Below are 19,189 nucleotides of genomic sequence, written 5' to 3'. Positions count from 1 at the left end.
TGGGAATCCACCTTGGGGTTCAAGAATTAAGGTGCTGAGGAATGCTGACCGAGTGTAAGCTAGCTGAACTATTGTCTAAAGTCACGGGTACTGTGAAACTGCTGGATAAGAATTCACTTTAGGCTTAAAGGAACCCCTAACAGTAACTGGGGGCCACATTCCACCGCTGAAACTGGAAAGACTTGTGTGGCTTAGAAACAAACAAGCAGAGGCACTGTTAGCAGACATGATGTAGTATTTATTTAGAGACTGATATGCTCCCGTGTTACTTAGTCATACTAGAGAGCCAACCTAGCTTGAATAATGAGGGCGTGGACGCGTCTTCTTCCTCACTGACCAGCTGTCGGAACAAGGAGCCAGGCTGTGTTGGGTCACCTGCTCGGGAGAGTGCCGGGGGGACAACCTGCCATGCATGTAGAGGAAAGTGCCTTAGAGTCTACCCAGACCCTCCTGCCTGCTCACACCCGCCACTGCACGTGAAGTCCGCACGGCACACACAAGCGATCTCAGAAGCACGGACAGCTCTAGTCAGGGGACTCTACTCTTTGTCAAGACTGGCAAAGGACATAGGGGACAAAATGAGATCTTCTTACGGGACAGAACTAACATTTGAAGATGAGGACTATCCTAGGAAAAGGGTAAACATAGGTACCTCCTTTCCGTGGTCTGAGCCTTTCCTATGGACAGAACTCACAGGTCAGTTACTTGAAGGAGAGGTTCAGAGGTCTGGGGGGGAGCTCCGGCACAGGCCCCAGCCTGCGGAGGGGAGGGCCTGTGCAGGGGCCTGTGCTTTTCACTACCGCCTCCCACATTGTACAGCCAGACGTTTGAGAAGAATTTTGGTCCGACTGGGTTGGATGGCAGGGAAGGTGGAAAGGACACGTTGCTAATATTTTGTCCAACAAGAAAGCAAACAGAACTAAATGCTGTAAGAAGACCAGCTGTTTGGGCTCAAGCACACGCATACACAACACAACTCAGAAATACCCAGGAGGACTCCTGCGGGCTTAATGGATGGCAGGCGACTGAAACAAAACGTGTATTAACAAGAAAATGTCAAACTTGAGAAAGCAAATTCCCTTTTATTTCCCACCCAACTGCAAGAAATTGAAGATGAAACCACCACCAGAACAAAACAAGTTTTTTTTCCAAATAAGTACAATCGTAGTGCTGGGTTAAGCGGTTAACTCTTCCACCCTGCGAACAACAAGAAGTAATCTCCATCCTGTCCTGCTTGTTTTCTACAGCCTTGGCAGCCTGAGATAACATTTCTATTATGAGGCTACTTGATAGTGTAAATGGGCATCTTTTAAAACTCCTCTCAGCTCAAGCTAGTGAAACCTTGTACTTCTATATTGCGCCGCCATTAAAAGCAGCATTAGTGCATTTTGTCATTCGGTTCTTTATCGATTATTTAAAGGGGAGCTAATCGGGTGGTTTGGTGGGAGACGGGGACAGCATCCACACAGGTGCATCCCCTGCTCTCTGCACTAACCTGGGCTTTTGTTTCGATGCTTCTGCTGGTTGATTTGGCCTTTCGGGTACTTGTCATGCTCAGTGGAAGAAGTCCAAACCTCCAGGACAAGACGAAGAATTTCAGTGGCATGAACAGGAAGCTTCGGGGCCCAGCAAAAACATCTTAGAATCATTACCTGATCTGACTCGACGCCAAGGGCAGTATGTTATGGGGTTCTTGGGAGTTGAATGTGCAGCTCCTGGGGGTGAAATGGTTCTCTGTTCCAGTGACCAATCCAAACAGAACCTGACAGGAAACGGGCACAGTGACAGGCTGGGTTTGTCCCTGTCCGGTTAAAAGAGAAAATCTCTTCTCTTGTTTATAATCCCTTCTCTTGTTGCTCACCTTTTGGGGAATGTTCCTTGCAGCGTGTTTATGTTTCAGAATTACCTTTTTCACTGCCCACAAGTCAGAATCTCAGAGTCACATCGCTCTTTTGTTTTATTCCTCTTTCTGAGGCCTTGATAAAACCTTAATAATCCTCACTACAACTAGAGGAGTGAGATCACGGTTGCCTCCACAGTGAGATTTTATCTAATCCTCTTTCAGCCCTTATAACTGAACTGAGCTGTCTGCATCCAGCCCCCTCCCAACCCTGCCTCCTGGAGTATTAGGTGCTGGAGCGGGTTTATGTTGTCATTTGAGCCTGTGGCTCCGGGTTCACGCTGAACTCATTTCTCACGTGACTTACAGAAGTTCGCTGCACCAGGCGAGTAAGGTTGCTGTTGAGGTGTGGCGTGAAAACATCCAGGTCAAACGGGTCAATGAGTGCTTCCAGATAGTCAGCCACTTTCTCAATTCTGAAAAGATGATTATGATTATTCTCCACATTTTTTTAGGTCAAAAACCAACCTTATGGCATTTCCATGCTAAAGAAACCCCGTATTTGGATTTATTCTTACTTGCTGGCTTGGTACCGCTTGTCATTGCCCATCGTGCTTAAGTAATCCTCAAGTTTTAACCTGCTAAGATGTCTGAGTGAAGTCCTTTCCTTCCTCTTGTTGTCAGGGGAAGCGCCAGAGGCTCAAATTATACCCAAGAGTTGGTAGGCTGACTAAGAGAGAGGAATGAGAGTCCACCTCCCAGACCTGAGCATGGCATTTACCCGGCAGGGGGCCATTGTTGATCTAGCTGGTAACGTGAGCACTTCCTGGCTAAAGCCAACAGTTAATGCACAAGAGGCTGTCTCTTGGTGGCTTCCTGGTTAGGGGCTGTGTGCCCTCGGCAGAGGCGGCACTGGGAGAGCCCGCTGGGGTGAGCGTACCTGGAGTCCTGTTTGCCGCGGCCACTTTTCACCTCCTCGCCCCTGGCTGCCAGAACGATGTTGAGATAGCGCAGATCATAAAGCAACTGCAGGGCCCGATTCTGGGTCATCGGGAAGGCACCTTCTTTCTGTAAACGGATTTCCCGCCCCAGCCATGAAGGGAGAGGACTTATAACAGGAGCAAAATAAACAGCCCATGGTCTGGTTGAGCTACAGCTTGTGGCTTCAGAAGCAGCAGCTCTGTACACTCAACAAGGGCCGTCTGATGTCACGACAACGGGTTATGTTCAAAACTTGGTCTTAAACCAAACTAAAAACCTGCAAACAAAGGCCTCGGGTATTGCACACTGCCCTTTTCGAAGAAAAAAAGCTCCTTGCAGGAAGGAGAGGCATTTTGAAGAAGCTTAGGAGAGGAGACTTCCCTGAATTCTTTCCTAAAGCAGGAGTTGGTCCTGTCTTAAACGTGTCACTAATGAAATGGGAACATCCACCAAGGGCAGAACACCCCGGGGAAGGGGCGGGTGGGGGGGTGGGAGATAGGCGCTCCCTCAGGCGAGCACGTCTGTGTGCCACTGGCTATCCTGGGCACAGTCACTCGCCACTCCTTCCAAGCAGTTGTCCAAATGACCATGCTTGACCCGGGAGAAATGGAGAGAGCTTTGTGATTGGCCCAAAGCCGCAGCACATACATGGCAGTGCTGGGGCCCGGACACCAGGCCTTTTTCCCATCCTGCTGAACTGCCCTTTAGTGCAGACCTGCTTGATCCTTGAGAAGGGGCATGATGAACTCGCAGAGCAGGAAGCCAATACGGATTAGCCAGCGCTGAGCATAGACTCTTGGAATCCTTGATGGGAACTGCCTAAACCCAAGGAAAAAAAGCCTCGGGTTTTTATTTCTGTTTTTAGTGGGAAAAAATTCAAACACCTACCTTCACCTGTTTTTCTTCTGCAAGTTTCTCATAGGCAGCTACCACTTGGACCATACAGCTTTTCAGCATCTCCTGCAGTGTCACTTTTGGCAAAGCGTGGCCTCCAACTCGATTAATTTCCTGGCAGAGGCTAAACAGGAAGGACTGGACGTACCACGATGGCTAAGAGAACAAAGGAATGTCGAGTCAGCGACTTGTGCCAATTGAATGAGACGTGGTAAAAGGGGGTCCATTTATCCTTACTAGGCTCATGCACCAGGACCTGGACCTCCCCAGGCAGCCCCTCCCAGGAGGCCAGTTAACAGACAGAAGTGACCATCGCTGTCACCAATTTGGTGGCTGGGGGCTGACCTGGCAGGTGGCACTGTGCATTATGCTGTTTTTACTTTGGGGTGAGCAGCTCTCCAATGGACAGAGCCAAGGCTACATAGGAAACCTCATTAGCTGATGTCTTGAACAGTCCGCTACCTACTTGGCCCTATGTCTACTCTACCCCCGTGGTAGAAAGTTATCAATACCACTTTTGGCTCTTCCTCGGCAACTGTACGTTGGCTGATTTTCCTGTCTTTTTCCTCCCTGCAGAGTGGATGATTTGGCCTAGTCTAGCCCACAGGTACTCTCCTGGGGGCACCTGCTCACCTGTATAGGGAGTCGGATTGTGGACGTGACGCTGCTGCCAGACTCCGCTTCCTCCTGGATTTCTAGTTCATCCCAGCTGGTGGCTGTGGCCAGGACTGAGCCGGCGTCGTCTAAAAGTAACGACTGGGTGAATCCATGAGCCAAAACCTGGTAATAAAAGGCAAATATCCAACAGACCGCTTAGCTCCTTTAGAGAGTGTTTTAAACTACTTGAGTAATCTTGAGCCCAGCTTCTGCTGTGTCGGTCGCGTGCAGGGTGGCGAGTGGAAACATCACTCTTCTCAGGGTAATTACGTCAGCCATGGGAATTTTGTTGTAACTACCTTACAAACGTCAGGGGCCACCCCTTAAGACACCAGGGAAGACCATAGGGAATATGACATTTGGGTGGAAGAGCAGGAAATCTAGACCCTTGTCCAGGGAGGTCTTTCATTCTTATCAGATGGAAGGACAAAAACCCAGAGTTTTTGTTTATAAAATCCAGGCTAGACATTTGAATGGAAAAAAGTTTTACATTTGTGCTCACTATCACAGAGAAGTGAAAGTAACTGCACGAAATAAGAACTGTTATTCCCTTGCTATGAAAAGACCTCCCTGAGTATGTGATGTACTGAGCACTGGGTATTATATAAGACTGATGAATCACGGGCCTGTACCTCTGAAACTACTAATACATTATATGTTAATTAATTGAATTTAAATAAACAAATGTAAAAAAAAAAAATAGAAATAGACCAGAAAGTCAAGATATGCCAAAGCTACACTTGCCATCTTTGTTACAATTGACATTCTCACTAGTTTGATACTTACAGGTACATAATAGAGATATAAAATAAAGTTAAGTTTTATTAAATTTTTCTTGGGGGGGAATAAAAAAAAGACCTCCCTGAGGTTGGCCAGCCCGGAACATGATGGAGGGGACCGAGGATGGGGTTGCCCCGTGAGCACAGGAAGACTGGGTGTGTGTCACTCACCTTCACGACTGCTGAGCTCCAGACACGGTAGCCCATCACGCTCTGCTGGAGGAGGAGTTCCTTAACTTCCTGCCACTTGGCCTGCGTCGGAATTATTTCCTGCGTTTTCCCCTTTCCCTGCTTTTTCAGAGCCCTGGGATCCCTTGCTGGTTTCTCGGAGCTCCCTGACTTTCCCAAGATGCACTGCTTCAGATGGGGACACAGTTCTCCCAGAGACTGGCAGAGTCTGGCCATGAAAAGGACCGCATGCAACTTGGCACCGCTGAGGACATCCTGCTGCCCCTGCACCACCTGTTCGACACTCTGCAGCTCTGCCCGGATGCGCTCGGCGATGTGCTGGATACACGCCACCGAGTGGGTCTGCAGCATGGCCTGCACCGTCCCGGCATCCGCATACCTGTCAAAGGCACAGCCCTTGGCTGGCACGGGGGAGACGTCCTTGGGCAGGGATGAGTCAGCAGTGGGGAGGTAAGCCAGGAGGTCATCCAGCTTCACCTTCAGCTTAGAATCTAGGGCGGAGCAGAAGTTCTGGACACAAGGGCTAACGGCCTGCGCTTTCATGGCAAGCCCACTGCCAGCAAACTGCCCCCGGTGCGCCACACTGACCCAGGCGGCGTCGGGAGGCAGGTCTTGGGGGCTCTCGGACCAGAGGAAGAGAGACATGTTGTGCTCAAAGTGGATGTGCTTATTGGAAGTGGAGTTGCTAGAGTTGCCCTCAAGCTCCTGCAGGGCTGAAAGGAGCAGTTCCTTGGAGCTGGAGGAGATGGAGTCAAAGCCTTCTTTTGTCAGCGTCTGAAAGAAAGCGAGAGGAGAGTTCCAGTCATGACTCCTGTCAGGAAATCTCAAAGCAAGAGCCCCAAGTGGCAGTCTGTCCTGGCACTGTGTGTTCTCCAGCATGCTCAAGAGGATGACATGGTGTTGGCGGAGAACAGAGTCGTCACTGATGGCCATGGACACACTCCTGACCACGTGACAGAGGCCTGGTCTCTCGTTCTGCACCAGAGTCTGGATCTCTGCTCATGTCTATGGCTTGTTCTCCAGAAGAGCCATCCCTGAGTCAGTGAGCAGAGAAAGAGTACACTCAGAAGATGACAGAAGTCCCCCAGACATCAAAAGATCATGTGAGGACTGGCCAGAGAACAGCTGGACCAATGACCAATGACCAATGACCAACGACCTCCTCACCTGTAATCGGTCAAGGAACAGCTGCTGCATCAGATCCTCCCAGAGGAAGAGTGGCTTCTCCAGAAGCCGCTGACATATCACATCCCAGCTGTGACTGGTGGACTCGTTGGTAAGTAGCTCCCACATGGCATCGCGGATCCCTGCGAGACCCTTCATGCTCTTCACATATATAAGCAGGCTGGTGATCCCATTTTTAATGTCTTCATTGCACCTGCAACAAAATCATTTCTCTTGGGCCTCACTAGATTCATATTTTTCACACCTTTATTAAGAAACACAACAGGACTCCATTTGAAAACCTCTTACCTGGGTCCCAATATAAATAGCTGTATCTGAGAGTTTTTATAAATATGTATAAACAGCATTTCTGGCTAGATTGGGGGGTGGGGCCTACCCTTGCCTCCCTGAGGTATCTATCTGGAAGGAAGACTAGAGCCCCCTAGAATGGCTTCAAAAGCCACTGCATTAATTAAAAGCTTAGGAGTAGCAGAATTCTTACACAGAATTTTAAATCCTGTAGGGTAATATTTTGAAAGGCGAATTCCCTCTTGGTCCTCCCACCGTGGGCACCGACCCGCCACGAAGGCAGTGACCGGTGACTGAGCGAGTGACTGGCATGACCCAGTGGGCAGCAGGCAGAGCGGCATCCAGAAGATCAGCCTTCTCCCTGCTTCCTCAGTGGCCTCACTGGCCCTCGTGTGGCTACCTGGGTGGCCTGCCAGCCTCAGGAAAGTTGGCTACTTACATGTGGATCCATTTCTGCAGTGTGTCTTTCAGGTACTCCTGGCTGATGGGCTGCGCCAGGGTTCGGAGAGCCGGCTGGAACTGGACGATGGATGCTGGCAGGTGTTTGAACCAGCTGCACAGCTTCATCTCTTGCAGAACGCCAGCGCCCTTTCCTAAGAGAAGGCCAAGTGACAAGTAATTGGGGCCATCCTGTGAAAAGCATATTAAAAAATGGACCTAGAAGCAACTTCCAAAAATCATCTAGTCTTCCCCTGGGCAGGTCAGACTGGACCCCGGAGATAGGGGAAAAGAAAGTATAGAATGTACGTTCATCAGGGAGCTGGCAGCTTCCTGCCAACTCTGGGCACCACACTGGTAGAGAGGAGGACAAGCAGGAAGGGAGTGGGGGCGGGGCAGGGAGAGAAAGCAGTACTGAGTGCTGTGCGGCCCTCATGTTGTCACAAAGAAAAGGTGACAGTTTCCCTTTCCTCACCATCCTCCAACCAACCTGGAAGCGCTAAGGAAAGAATGGAAGATCACTCATCCTGATCGGTGAGGTGTAGCTCTTTAAAGTCACCTCCCAAGAAGGATGCAGGTATCTGTGGGGCGACTCTGGAAGGCCCCTTCACCAGGTTGTGTGTGTGAGCACCCACCGGAGCTCGCAACACAGCGGGCCTTCTAAAGTTCCTTGTACTTGTCCAAAGCCGTGACACATTAGCCTGTACTCACCTTTCATGAGAGGGATAAAGCATTAAGTGGAAGCACCTAGAGGGAAGCCAGGGCGTAAGGGAAGGGACACCCTCGTTGAAAGATAAAGTAAGCCCAAAAAGAGGCTACATAATACATCTGCCTCTCTGAAAATGACCAGGTGGCTGGCTGTCCCCATGTTTTACCTGTTTCTCTTCTACCTTTGGCTGTGTCTCCTCCGTCTGACCTCTGAGTTCCGGAGTCCCCTGAGGCACAGTCCTCTGCCATCCTCTCTTCTTCCTGATGATGTCCCCCATCCCCACGGCTTCAGACAACAGCCATGTGCACGGATGTGTGCCTCCAGGCAGACCTCTCACTGCTCTCGTCTGGACCCACAGTCACCTGCCCACTGCCCATTCCTGTTCTAAGGGCTCAGTCATCTCCAAAGCAGTATTTTCAAGAATGTACTCATCATCAGCCCTTTCAAACCAGCTCCTTTTCTAGTAAACCTGGACACCTCCTTTCCACACCCTCCCCACCAGTCCACCAAATCCTCTGCTAAACAGATGTCCAAGTTGCCCAGTTAGCCCCCATCGTCTGCCAACTAGGTCATGAAGACAGCCTCCCAAGAGGGCTCTCACCATCCACTCCAGAACCCATGGAGATCCACTGCCACATAAAAGCCAATTGTATTTAATTCCAATTAGGATAAATGCTATCAAATAAAAGCACAGGATGTGTAGGAACATAGAAGGATGAACAAGCCTGGAAGGTCCTAGAAGGCTATCCATTGTTCTCTGGATAAAGGCCAAACTCCCTAGCCTGGTCCACACAACCCTGCATTATCTGATCACATCTACTAGACTGGCCGTGTCTCCTCTATGCTGCCCTTCCTCCACCCAATACCCCTTAGCCTCACCTGCTTACTTTTAATTTCTCAAATATACTAACATCTTCTTTGCCTCAGGACCTTTGCACATCCCATCTCCTTTGCCTAGAACTCTTTTCCTTGCCTTCCTCACCTGACTAACTCTCACCGAACTTTCAGGTTTCAGTTTAAATACCATTCTCCAGGGAAAGCTTCTCTGGTGAGGTCCCTCTTTCCAATGCTCCCAAGCCAACTTGTACTTTGTCTTCATAGTGGTGGCCACTATTGCTGTTCAGTAGATAAGTATGTATTTGTGAGTTCAGGATTTCCCTCTACTATTAGACCATGACCTCCACGAAAGTGGGGTCTGTATTGGTCCAGTGCACCGCCGTATCCCCAGGGCCCAGCGCAGTGGCAGGCAGACGGTAGGTGCTCAGTAAATAACAGTTGAAGAACGTGGAATTAAGAAAGGTTGGCTAAGAGCTCACCGGTAGGATGCTGGCCTGTGATGGTCTCCAGAGTTGAGAAGAGCAAGCCACATGGCAGGGATGGATCTAGCAGCTGACCTTCTGGCAAAGTGTAGAAAAGAGCATGAGCTTGGTTCAAAGTGGTGGCCAGCAGCTCCACTAATGAGCATATCTGGGCCTTGATGCCGGCACCTACGAGAAGAAACCATCCTCCTGTAAACAGTTTCCTTTAGTAAAGTTAGAGAACACTCTAGGTGCTTCGGTCTGCCTCAGCTCCCCCTTCTCCATTCCCTCGTTTAAGGACCATATTTTGGAAAGAAGGCAAACCCACCATGGTGCGGCTGGTTGAGAAGTTTCTGAATAGCTGCCTTTCTGGCCAACAGGAAGTCTGTTAGGGCTTGGCGAGGAGAACTCTCTTCTAAGAGCATTACAGAGCACAGGGCCTCAGCTACGGCTTGGTCAGACACGGCTTGGCACTTGAGCAGCATCTTACTTTCGTGCAGAATAGATGACCTGGGAAGGTGATGACAAAGAGCAACGGAATTTTTTACATCAGGACAGAAGACACATTCTGCAAACCGGCAGTGGTGAAGTGTGGCCATCCCTAGAGCAGATCTTTATGCTGGGTGCACGCACCGGAAGTGGCTGGCTGCAGCGACCTGCCGGATGAGGATGGGGAACCGTGAGAGGACCGGGCTGTATCGGGAACTAGAAGAATCCAGCTGGAGCAGGTTGTGAAGGTGGCAGCAGAGCAGGTAGAGCTGTGTGGCGTGGAGATACTGGGAGGCCTCCATCGAGCTCCAGATCTTCTCCGGAATTTCTAAGAGTAGTTTGATCTGGGCAGCCATGCTATAGAACTTCTCCTGGGACGGCGGCTGTGGCTGCAGGGAAAGGCCCAGAATGAAGGCAGAAGAACCAACCCATGTAAGGTCAGTGTCTGACAGGCTTGGGGAGAAACGTGGGTATGCTGTAGGGTATAAAGCTTTTATTACTCCCGAGTCCATGCCCCCTTGGCAAGGTTTCAAAGTTAGGTGTCATAGAATGACTGGAGTCAGGAGTGCTGTACAATCCCACTGGACTGTCCTCCTAGTTGGGTGCACCTGTGCTCAGTCTCATGGAGATGCAAACTTAGTCTGGTCATCTCAGTCTGGTTATCCGTGACCCTCGAGATGTCTCCACAGCATGGAGCCCTGCAGACCACCACTCAAGTGAGCTTTCTCCTCTGTTCTGACGTTCAGCCTCCCTACACTTGCTCCTGCTTCTCTGAGTGCATGACAGGCTTCTCTGTTACTCGTCCATCAGCTCTTCATCTGGTGCAGTCCTCACACTTCTCCCCATCTCAGTCCACCCTCCTACTTACTCCAGGAATCCTACCCTCCAGCATCACCTCTTAGCAGACTACCACTCCCACCTCTTTTTTAGTCCTCACCACTCCCAAGTCCCACTGGAGAGCCTTTTCTGCTGCTGCCCTGCTCAGTTTCTCTGCCATTCCATAATCAGTATGTTCAAAACTAAATTTATCTGCCTACCAAAAATTTTAGTCATCTGACCTCCAAATGTATCTTAGCATACCACCACTCTGCTCCCAAGTTCCCAGGAGATTCATATCCTTCTGATGGTTCTGATCTGGAGACATCAGGAGGGGGGAGAGGGGTACTACAAGTGTCTAGGGGTTGCGGCCAGAGATGCTTATAAACATCCTATAATGCACAGGACAGTCTCTACAACAAAGAATGATCTAGTCCCAATGTCAAAAGCACCAAGGTTGAGAACTCCTGCTTTAATTAAATTGATTACCTGTTTTTAATTGTCTTTTCATACTCCAGACCCATATTCCAAATCTCATCTGTCATGAAGGGCTCTCCTTACTGAGGCGGACTCAAGCCTGAAGTGACTTCCTTCGGAAATCTTATGGTAAATGTACATAATTATTTTCGAATCAATCACACGTTATCCTAAAATGCTTTCTACTGTTACTCTGAATTATTTACATTTTTCTCATTAACTTTACATGGATTTATAATTCCTTGAGTAGATTATAAGCTCCTTCAGAGCAGAAATTAGAGGGCTTCTGTTTCTTTGGGCCTGAACACACAAAGGGCCCTCAAATTTTTGTGGGTCTGACTGAGAATAAATCAGATATAACAACTATAAAAATAATACATTTCTAAAGTCAGCCACAGTACTAGTTAGCTTTTTAATAAACCATGAAGCAGGACTTAGTTATAGGAAAGGCTGGCCACCCAGGAGGCAGCAGGGATAAATGCACAGCTTACAGAGGACAGGGTGAGGTCTCTCTTTTCAAAAAGTATTTCCAGTCTTCTGTGGTTGTGTTGTGTGAGCCCTGCCTTAGACTGACCCAGATTCTTCTAAAACACAGGTCGTATTAAAAAGTTTCAAACTGGAGCTAAACTGTACTTTTGCAAGTCGTTGTAAGTTTCTTCCCCAGGATCGTTAAGAACAAATTGCCATTTACCTTTCTGACCCTCCCTACCCGTTCACTTAGTCATCCCTAAGTCAACATTCTTTAGGAATGCAAAATGCTGCTCTAGTATTAGGATGCATTTAGGGCTGAATCCTTCCGTACCAGGTCTAATCATTAGCGTTTGGGGGGGAAAACCACACTTAGGGTAACTCGATTAGAATAACCTTAGTTCCCTAAAATGAAAATGTTCCGCTATTGAAAGGCGGCGGCTTGCTGGCTGGTACTGTCATTCAACAATTCCACCAAAGATAGAAGAGTTCTTTGAGTTTGTGGAGGTTTTCTTGGGAGTGGGGTGGGGGAAAAGACTAGGATGAGGAATGAACGATAAGAGGGGAAGGTGTTAACACAACGGAAAAATGTGTCCTAAGAATGTCAGGAAACGTTATATCGGGAATGAGCTGAACTGTCTAGCGAGAGACCCCTGGCGTTTTCATCTAGAGTTGGGAGAGCCCAGCGAAGCCACGAAACAGGTGAGGGAATCAGGGCCCGGAAGTCAGGGAAGGCTCCTGAAGAGAGCTGCAGAACGACGGGTCAGCAGCCAGCGAAAGAAGCGCCGGCGTTCTCCCGGGAGGAAGGGAGTCCAGAAATGAGCCGCAGGCTCTTCCCTGAGGCAGGTGAGGCTCGCGCGGGGGGCGGGGACTGACCGGCGGCCGCGGGAGGGCCGGGGGCGGGTCCCGCGGGGGCTGGGACCGGGGGGTGCGGGGCTGACCTGCGGGTCCCGGGGCGGCCGGGGGGCGGCCGAGCCGGCCAGGCGGAGACGGGCGCAGTACTGGTCGGTGGCCTTCACGGAATCCACCAGCCCCTCGGCGCAGCGGCGCATCTGGCCGATAGTGTCGGCCGCCTCGATCAGGTCGCGGTACCGCTCGCCCACCATTTGCCGCAGCTCCTCTTTCTTGTGTTCGATCTCGGCCCGAACCTGGCGCTCCAACCCGCGGATTTCCTCCGCTCCATGTGTCTCGAAAAGCGCCGCGGGGTCGCGCAGATCCAGCCGCTTCAGCGCGGGGGAAGCGGCCGCGGCCGCCATGATGGACTCGTCAGCGTCGCGACGGGTCACTTCCGCCCGAAGGTCCTCCCGAAGGTCCGCCCGGCGGCCATCTTGGGTGGGGGCGGAACAGTTTCCGCCCCGCTGCCGGCCTTGCTTGTTCGGGGCTCCTCTGGACGGCCGAGGGGCGGGGCCGGGGTGGGATGGGCGGTGTGTTGTTGTTGTTGTTGTTGTTGTTGTTGTTTTCCACTTTTTTTTCTTTTTTAAACGCAGGCGCGGCGGGTGGGGTAGACCGCTGCCGCTGGCGGTCGGTCTGCGCGAGCTTGGTACTGGGGATCCAAAGTCCCGGCCTGCGCAGATGCCTCCTCCCCTCGTACGAGCTTTGCGTCCGCGGTCCGACTGCACAGCCTGCTCGGGACGCCTGAGCTGAGCTCTTGGGGAAGCCGCAGCCGCCAGAGGGTCCGGCACAGCTCGATCACTTCGCTCGCTGGCGCCTCCTGGCACCGGGTGTGCAGTCTTCTGTGGCGTTGTTGTTAATCGTTTTCTGGGCCCTTGACCGAATGCAGTGCCCGGGGTGGAGTTGGGGTCCGTTCGTGTTCATCGGCGAGAGCAACTTCGCAGTCGTTCCGGACCGGTTCTTCCCTAGGGCGCGCGTTCGCTCATTTTGCTTAGATTTTTCTTTGATGCCCGTCAGTTCTTTGGGGCCTTCGTTTTTATTTCAAGCCAGTGTTTAACCACGAAGGGAAGCACTGGCACCCGCCTGGGGCGGAGGATGGTGGCCTAGAGGAAGGGGCGCAGTGCCTGAGAAACAGCGCCTGGGAGTGCGGGGTGGGGAGAATGGGGCTTGTTTCTTCTGAGTACTTCCAAGACCCTTCATTAAAAAAAAATTATGTAAGAGTTCATACTCAAACTGACATGGAAGGGTGATGTAATGTGCCCACCGCCAGCTTTAACACTAACTCAGGGTCAGTTCTCTCTCTATCCCTACTCTCTTCCTCTCCCACCCACCGCCTCTGTTATTTTAAGGCAAATCCCAAACAGCAAAGATTTAAATTTGTATATCAAACCATTCATATATACCTCACAATAGCCCTGCAACGTAGGGAATATCCTCATTTTACAGATGGGTAACCTGGAACCCCAAGAGGCAAAAGGATTTACTCAGTATAATTGTCAAAGCCTGTACACAAAATTAACTAATTTGGTATACACATCAGCCTTGCAAAATCACTAGGGATATTTCTATTCGTGCATATTCCATGCAAAAACCCAGAGAAGCTTATTTGCCCACCTGAGTTGCATAGCTAATTAAGGGATGGGATCTCACTGAGATTTTTGAATTCCTGGCTTGTGCCTTTACTGGTTTGTCATGCAACTTCCCACAGACTTAAAACACTCCATGGTGCTAGGTCTGCAATTTGCTGTCATGTCATTTACATTCCGTAGGGGATATTTTACTGATGTTGGCTGCCCAGCATCTGTGGAATGTCTTTTCTGTATTTGGGGAAATCACCTCTGTGTGGCAAGATCTTTTCCAGGGACCCCTTACAGCTATGGTGCAAGCCTGGGGGCCTGGGCTTGGCTAATCAGCCAACTGCTTGGGACTTTCAGTGGAGAGCCAGTGATGTCAGGAAGCAGCGGGGGCACTGAATCCAGCCGGAGCTCCCAGCTGCCTGTGCTGGCGGTGCTGCTGGTGGCAGCTATGGGTGACCATAGTGAGGCCCCTCACCAGAATTGATTGCCCGGTGGCCTGCTTTGATTGGGTTCTGAATGTTTTCGCTTCCCTTTGTCCTTGTCTCCAGAGCCTGGTTCTCCAGCTTTCCCAGAGATTACATGAGCTGTCCAGTATCTAACTGATAAGTTTCATTTCTTTGAAAATCAAAATCAGTTTTGGTTGCTTGCCCTAGAGTCCCTAACTGACACACCCTTCTGAGTTTCCAGCCATGTAAGAGTTTGGCTGATGCCTGTCTAGCAGTAAGAGGGAGGCATGTCCAGGTATCAGTTTTGGTGGGGGGCCTGGGGTTTGTATGAGGGCGTTTGCACCGTGCACTCACCTGTCATCTCAGGGAGAGAAAAGGCCAGTTGGCCACAGACGTCTCCCCTGTGGGGTGTGTTCTGAAACCAGAGCTTCCCTTCTGCTTCCCCAGCCAAGTTCTGGCTGCCCTGAAGATGCCACTGTTGCTCTTCTGCATGCAGAACTGAGCGCTTAACAGAGGCTGTTACCAAACCTTTCTGCACTGGAAACTGGGCGCTGGAAAGGCTCCGGGGGCTGGAGGTAATGTGTCTACGACTTTGTCTCCGTCGTCTTTCCCTTCTGCATCAAGGTCCTGCATCCCCTTCCTCTTCTATGGTTTGATTGTTTGTTTTGTTTTGTTTGCTGTCTGGCCCTCAAAACCAGGGTTGGGGCCAAGAGCTTCAGCAGCCAGACAAGGCAAGTGCTGGGGACAGAGGGGCAGAGATGAGAAACTGGTCCTTTTTGTTTTCCTCCAGGAGGTGCGTGAGCAAAGGGCACTTCCGAATTTTATCGCCATCATTTTTTTTTTTTTTTTTTGGTTTAGGGAGGAGTGCGCGCGCCGTGCGTGTGGGGGGCGGGAAGGATGTCTTGTCATTTTCTTCTTTTTACCTTAAATCTTCAGGGGTAGAAGACATCCAATGTTAACATTCAAGAGATTATGTTTAGATCATCCTGGGCTTCTGAATTGAAACCCAGGCATTCTGCCAGTTATACTAACTGTAATTTTGAGCCCCATCTAGGTATTTTGCATATGTTGCCTTTAATTCTAACAATAACCCTACCGCGTAGGTGGTCTTACGCTCGTTTGATAGGTAAAGTCAGGTTCGGCAGAACCAGGTAACCTGCCTGAGATTACACAGTTAGTTAGCAGCCAAGCCTGTCTACCCATCCTGGTCAGCCTGACTCTAAAGTCCTTGATCTTTCTACTTTGTCACATTATTAGCTTTGAAGAAAATTTTAGAACATCAAGAGACAGGTGGGCCAAACAATTCTGAGCAACATTCAGATGGTTCCCACACTGCTTCCTACTTTCTGCAATTATCTCGGCAGTTTGGGACCTGAGCTGGAATGTGATTTGGGGGCACGTGACACCTGCCAGCATGGTCAGGCCTGGTCGCCAAGTGTCTGTGCGCCTGAGGGCTCGCTTTCAAAACTGGGAACTTGTCCTGACACATTTGCCTTCTCTGGGCCCATTGGCATTCTGGTTTCATTCAGACTGTTGAGGGGACAGCTTTGTTCTTATATTTTTAATAGAAATATGGAAATCAAGGCAACATAATGCCGAAAATAGAAGGGTTCGTAACTGGACTTTGCAGAGACCGTACATTCTCCTTTCCCTTATGTGATATGTGGTCTAGCATCTGGGAAGGGGTCCCGGAGACCTTGGCTTCCAGGCTGAGTCAATAAATATTTGCATGATGAGCGAAAAGCATCATGTATATACGTCACAGAATCACAGAGTATCGGCTCAAAGGGTGTGTTGGAAAAGGCGAAAGGATCTTCTGCCATCAATTACCTAATAGTCAAAACACCAAAGGCAGTGAAATGGTTCTTACCCATATCACAGCCTCCTCACGAACTTGTTTCAGTCCTTCTCCTTTGACGTACGGTGGCCGCAGGTCAGGCAGTTCCGTGTTCCATCTGAAGAGTGAACCTGCAGAAGACTCACCCCGGGACACCCCCCCCATGATGTCGGAGGGAGGGGCAGCCCCTCACAGAGCTGGGATGGGATGGGGGCCGGGCACACCCGGAGAAGAGAGGACAAGTGGAAGAAGCAAGCTTATACTAGAAGAGGCAAAAGGGAGAAAAAAAGAAAAGGAGCGGCAGCAACAGCAGATTAACAGGGAGGGGAGGAAAGATAGGGGAAGGGGAATTGGATGCTGCAAAGGGCAGACCCTGTCGGTAAAAGGAACACCAGGGGCCAGACGGAAGCTTGGACTCTGCACCGCCACCTGGTGGGATTCAGACGTTGGGTGTTTGCTCTGGGCCCAGATGCCAGGGGGATAAAGAAAGCCTAATGCAGCCGTCTTGATGTCTTATCTTCCGAGCCCTGTTCATCCGCTGTGTCTGCCGGGGCTGACATTTGTGGTCGGAGGGGTGGTTATTTGACTTAACTGTTTGCAGATTCCTGAGACTCTGCTTTGGACAAATAGCCAGGCAGTCCTCACCGCTGATGAACGGAGCCCGAACGTCTGGGATACACACATTCTCCGTACCTTGATTGAAAAAAAAAAAAAAAAAAAGTGGCAGAGAGGTGATGGAAAGTTCATGCTGCACAGCTGATGTCCTGAATTAGTGTGTAGTCAAACAGATACCGTGTTCACCAGCTCTGTGCCAGATGCTGTGGAGAAGACGAAAGACATTTGATTAACAGTCGGTGACTCTGTAACAGGCTCGGACTCCTTTCCAAGTCCCATACGTTATCTTTTCCCTTCGCTGCCGTTCCAGCCTAGCGGCTGAGCCTTTCCTGGCTGTTTTGAGAAAATCGCAGTAATCAGACAGGAATGTCCTCATGGGAATTCTTCAGCATCTGCCAGCCTGCTTGAATACCTCCTTAGTTCCTCTACCTGCTCTCTCGTTAGAGCAGAGTGTTCCTGCTCCCTTGACCTCTCCACTTGACCTCTGGATCTCCCTTCCCACCTCTCAGAGTCTTCACTTCCTTCTCTGCTGTATATTTTTCCCCCACTCAGCCAGATCATTGCCATCATAAGCCCCTCCTGCTTTTCAAAAGTTTATGGTAGGCCCCTTTGCTTTTAAGAAAGACCTCCCTTGGAATCTATTTTCTCTAACCGAAAGAATTTGAAGAGGATTTTCACTTTTATGAAAAACAGGCGAAAAGCGCAAACAGTGTGCAGTGTCGGTTTTGCAGAAGCCAGGCCCCACCCGATAGAGGCAGCACCCCAAAGCAGCGAGGGGGCGCCCAGCCCCTTCCCCCCAAGCACGCTCAGCATCCCAGCATCCGACTGCCGCAGCTCTGAACTGAGTTTGTGAGCATCCAGGCTGTATCTCCACCGGTTTTGTGTGTCTGTTACCAAGATGTGTCCCAAAGTATCAGAAAAGACTAAGAGGTGATTTTTTTGGGTATGGGAGCACTCAAAATTTTTCCCATACGAATTAATGGTAATTGCTTCTTTGCAGCATTTTGGCTTCTGAAGGGTTCTGTAGGAACACTTGACTTTCAGATGGCGGGTAAAACCTGGATCTTAACAATATTCTCTGGTGTGTCCCATCTTAAAAACCTCTTCTGTTGTTTGCACGCCTCCTTTCCGCTCCTGCCTATCTCTCCTCTCTGCATCAGGATGGATGTCTCCAGGCCCTTCCGGTTCTCTTTTTTTCCCCAGCTCCGCCCATCAGGGCTTCTCATATCACCTCCCCATCCGGTAACAGCGAGGAAGACCATCTCACCAGCTTCAGCCGCTTCTCAGTTTCTGAGCCTTTCTGCATAGCTGACCTGCCCCTGTGGACAGTGTTTCCTCTTGGCTCTTGCGACAAGCCCCAAGGCCTTCCCTCCTACCTCACAGAGCACTTCTCCATCATGTTTGCTGGCTCCTCTTCCTGTTCTTGACTTCTGATCCCTGATGGGTCCAGGCTAGAGCCCTAGCACCCGTCCTTTTTTGGTCTGCATTCCCTGTCCATGTGAGCCCCTCCTGCCCTGCGGCCCTAAGAGTTAGAGGGTCACTGTAGCGGTGGAAATGCAGAGCAAGGAATGGTGTCTGCAGGTGATGCCTGCATTTGTGGCTCCAGCCTGAGCTCCTGCAACACCCCAGGCTGATCTCAAGCTTCACGCGTCCCCAGTAATAACTCTCTGCCTGCCACCCATCCTGCACTCTCCCCCAGGGCATCTCCATCTCAGGAAATGGCACCACCCTGTTATTCATGGCTAGAGACCCAGAATCATCCTTGACACCCCCCACCCCACCTACTTACAAGTCCTACAGACTCTTCTTCCTCAAAAATAAGGGTTGATGAACTTTTGCTAGCAAAAACCAGAGTCAGTGGGCTTTGCATGCTCTATGGCCTCTGTCACTATTCAACAAGGCAACCATAGCAGGGGATCATGACTAGACAGGATGTAAATGAATGGGCATGGCCGTGTTCCAATAACACTTTATTTACAAAAGCAGGCAGAGGGGCCATCTTTGGTCTGTGGACCATAGCTTGCTCATCCCTGATCTACAATAGATCCCTGTCCTTCGTGTCCACCCACTGTCCATCCTAGTGCCTCCCTGCTTCAAACCTCTGATGGTTTCCTGCCCCTTGGGGGCAGAGGCACACTCCCATCAAAGACCACCAAGTCCCTGCATGGCCTTACCTTTCCCAGCCGTCTACTCCTAGTTCACCCACCTTCCTTCTGTTTCATAAGCAAGGTGTGGCTCACTTCTACCTAAGGTCTCCACTCTGGCTGTTTTCTTTTCTTTTAAATTTATTTTAATTTTTTTTTTAGAGAAAGAGT

General features: G+C 50.2%; 1 protein-coding gene and 1 long non-coding RNA gene across 4 annotated transcripts in view; one reads left to right on the top strand and one right to left on the bottom strand.

The window, feature by feature from the left end:
- Positions 1–217: 217 nt before the first annotated feature.
- Positions 218–12,802, bottom strand: COG1 (component of oligomeric golgi complex 1). 3 transcript variants are annotated; one of them, XM_034641478.1, is made up of 15 exons: positions 12,450–12,477; positions 11,053–11,163; positions 9,892–10,136; positions 9,587–9,768; positions 9,277–9,447; positions 7,253–7,406; positions 6,508–6,718; positions 5,323–6,114; positions 4,349–4,495; positions 3,710–3,871; positions 2,781–2,908; positions 2,208–2,316; positions 1,653–1,762; positions 1,496–1,574; positions 218–403 (listed from the first exon to the last, which is right to left on the bottom strand). In XM_034641478.1, the coding sequence occupies exons 3-15, from the start codon at positions 10,101–10,103 to the stop codon at positions 266–268; spliced, it is 2,595 nt and encodes an 864-aa protein (XP_034497369.1). In that variant the 5' UTR covers positions 10,104–10,136; positions 11,053–11,163; positions 12,450–12,477; the 3' UTR covers positions 218–265. The 3 variants fall into 3 exon arrangements, with proteins under 3 accessions (XP_034497369.1, XP_034497368.1, XP_034497370.1); XM_034641477.1 differs by lacking the exon at positions 11,053–11,163 and having other exon boundaries at positions 12,450–12,802; XM_034641479.1 differs by lacking the exons at positions 9,892–10,136; positions 11,053–11,163 and having other exon boundaries at positions 12,450–12,583.
- The window catches only part of LOC117795726, a 22,709-nt gene continuing 13,594 nt past the window's right edge, over positions 10,075–19,189 (top strand). Inside the window, exons 1-3 of the long non-coding RNA XR_004619871.1 lie at positions 10,075–10,184; positions 11,082–11,169; positions 12,179–12,354. This is a non-coding gene — a long non-coding RNA (uncharacterized LOC117795726). The remainder of the gene's footprint in view (positions 10,185–11,081; positions 11,170–12,178; positions 12,355–19,189) is intronic.

Source organism: Ailuropoda melanoleuca, chromosome 13 (assembly GCF_002007445.2).
Source record: "Ailuropoda melanoleuca isolate Jingjing chromosome 13, ASM200744v2, whole genome shotgun sequence".
Lineage (NCBI taxonomy): Eukaryota > Metazoa > Chordata > Mammalia > Carnivora > Ursidae > Ailuropoda > Ailuropoda melanoleuca.
Note: the sequence above shows the minus strand (reverse complement) of the source record. Positions and strands in the feature narration are given on the sequence as shown.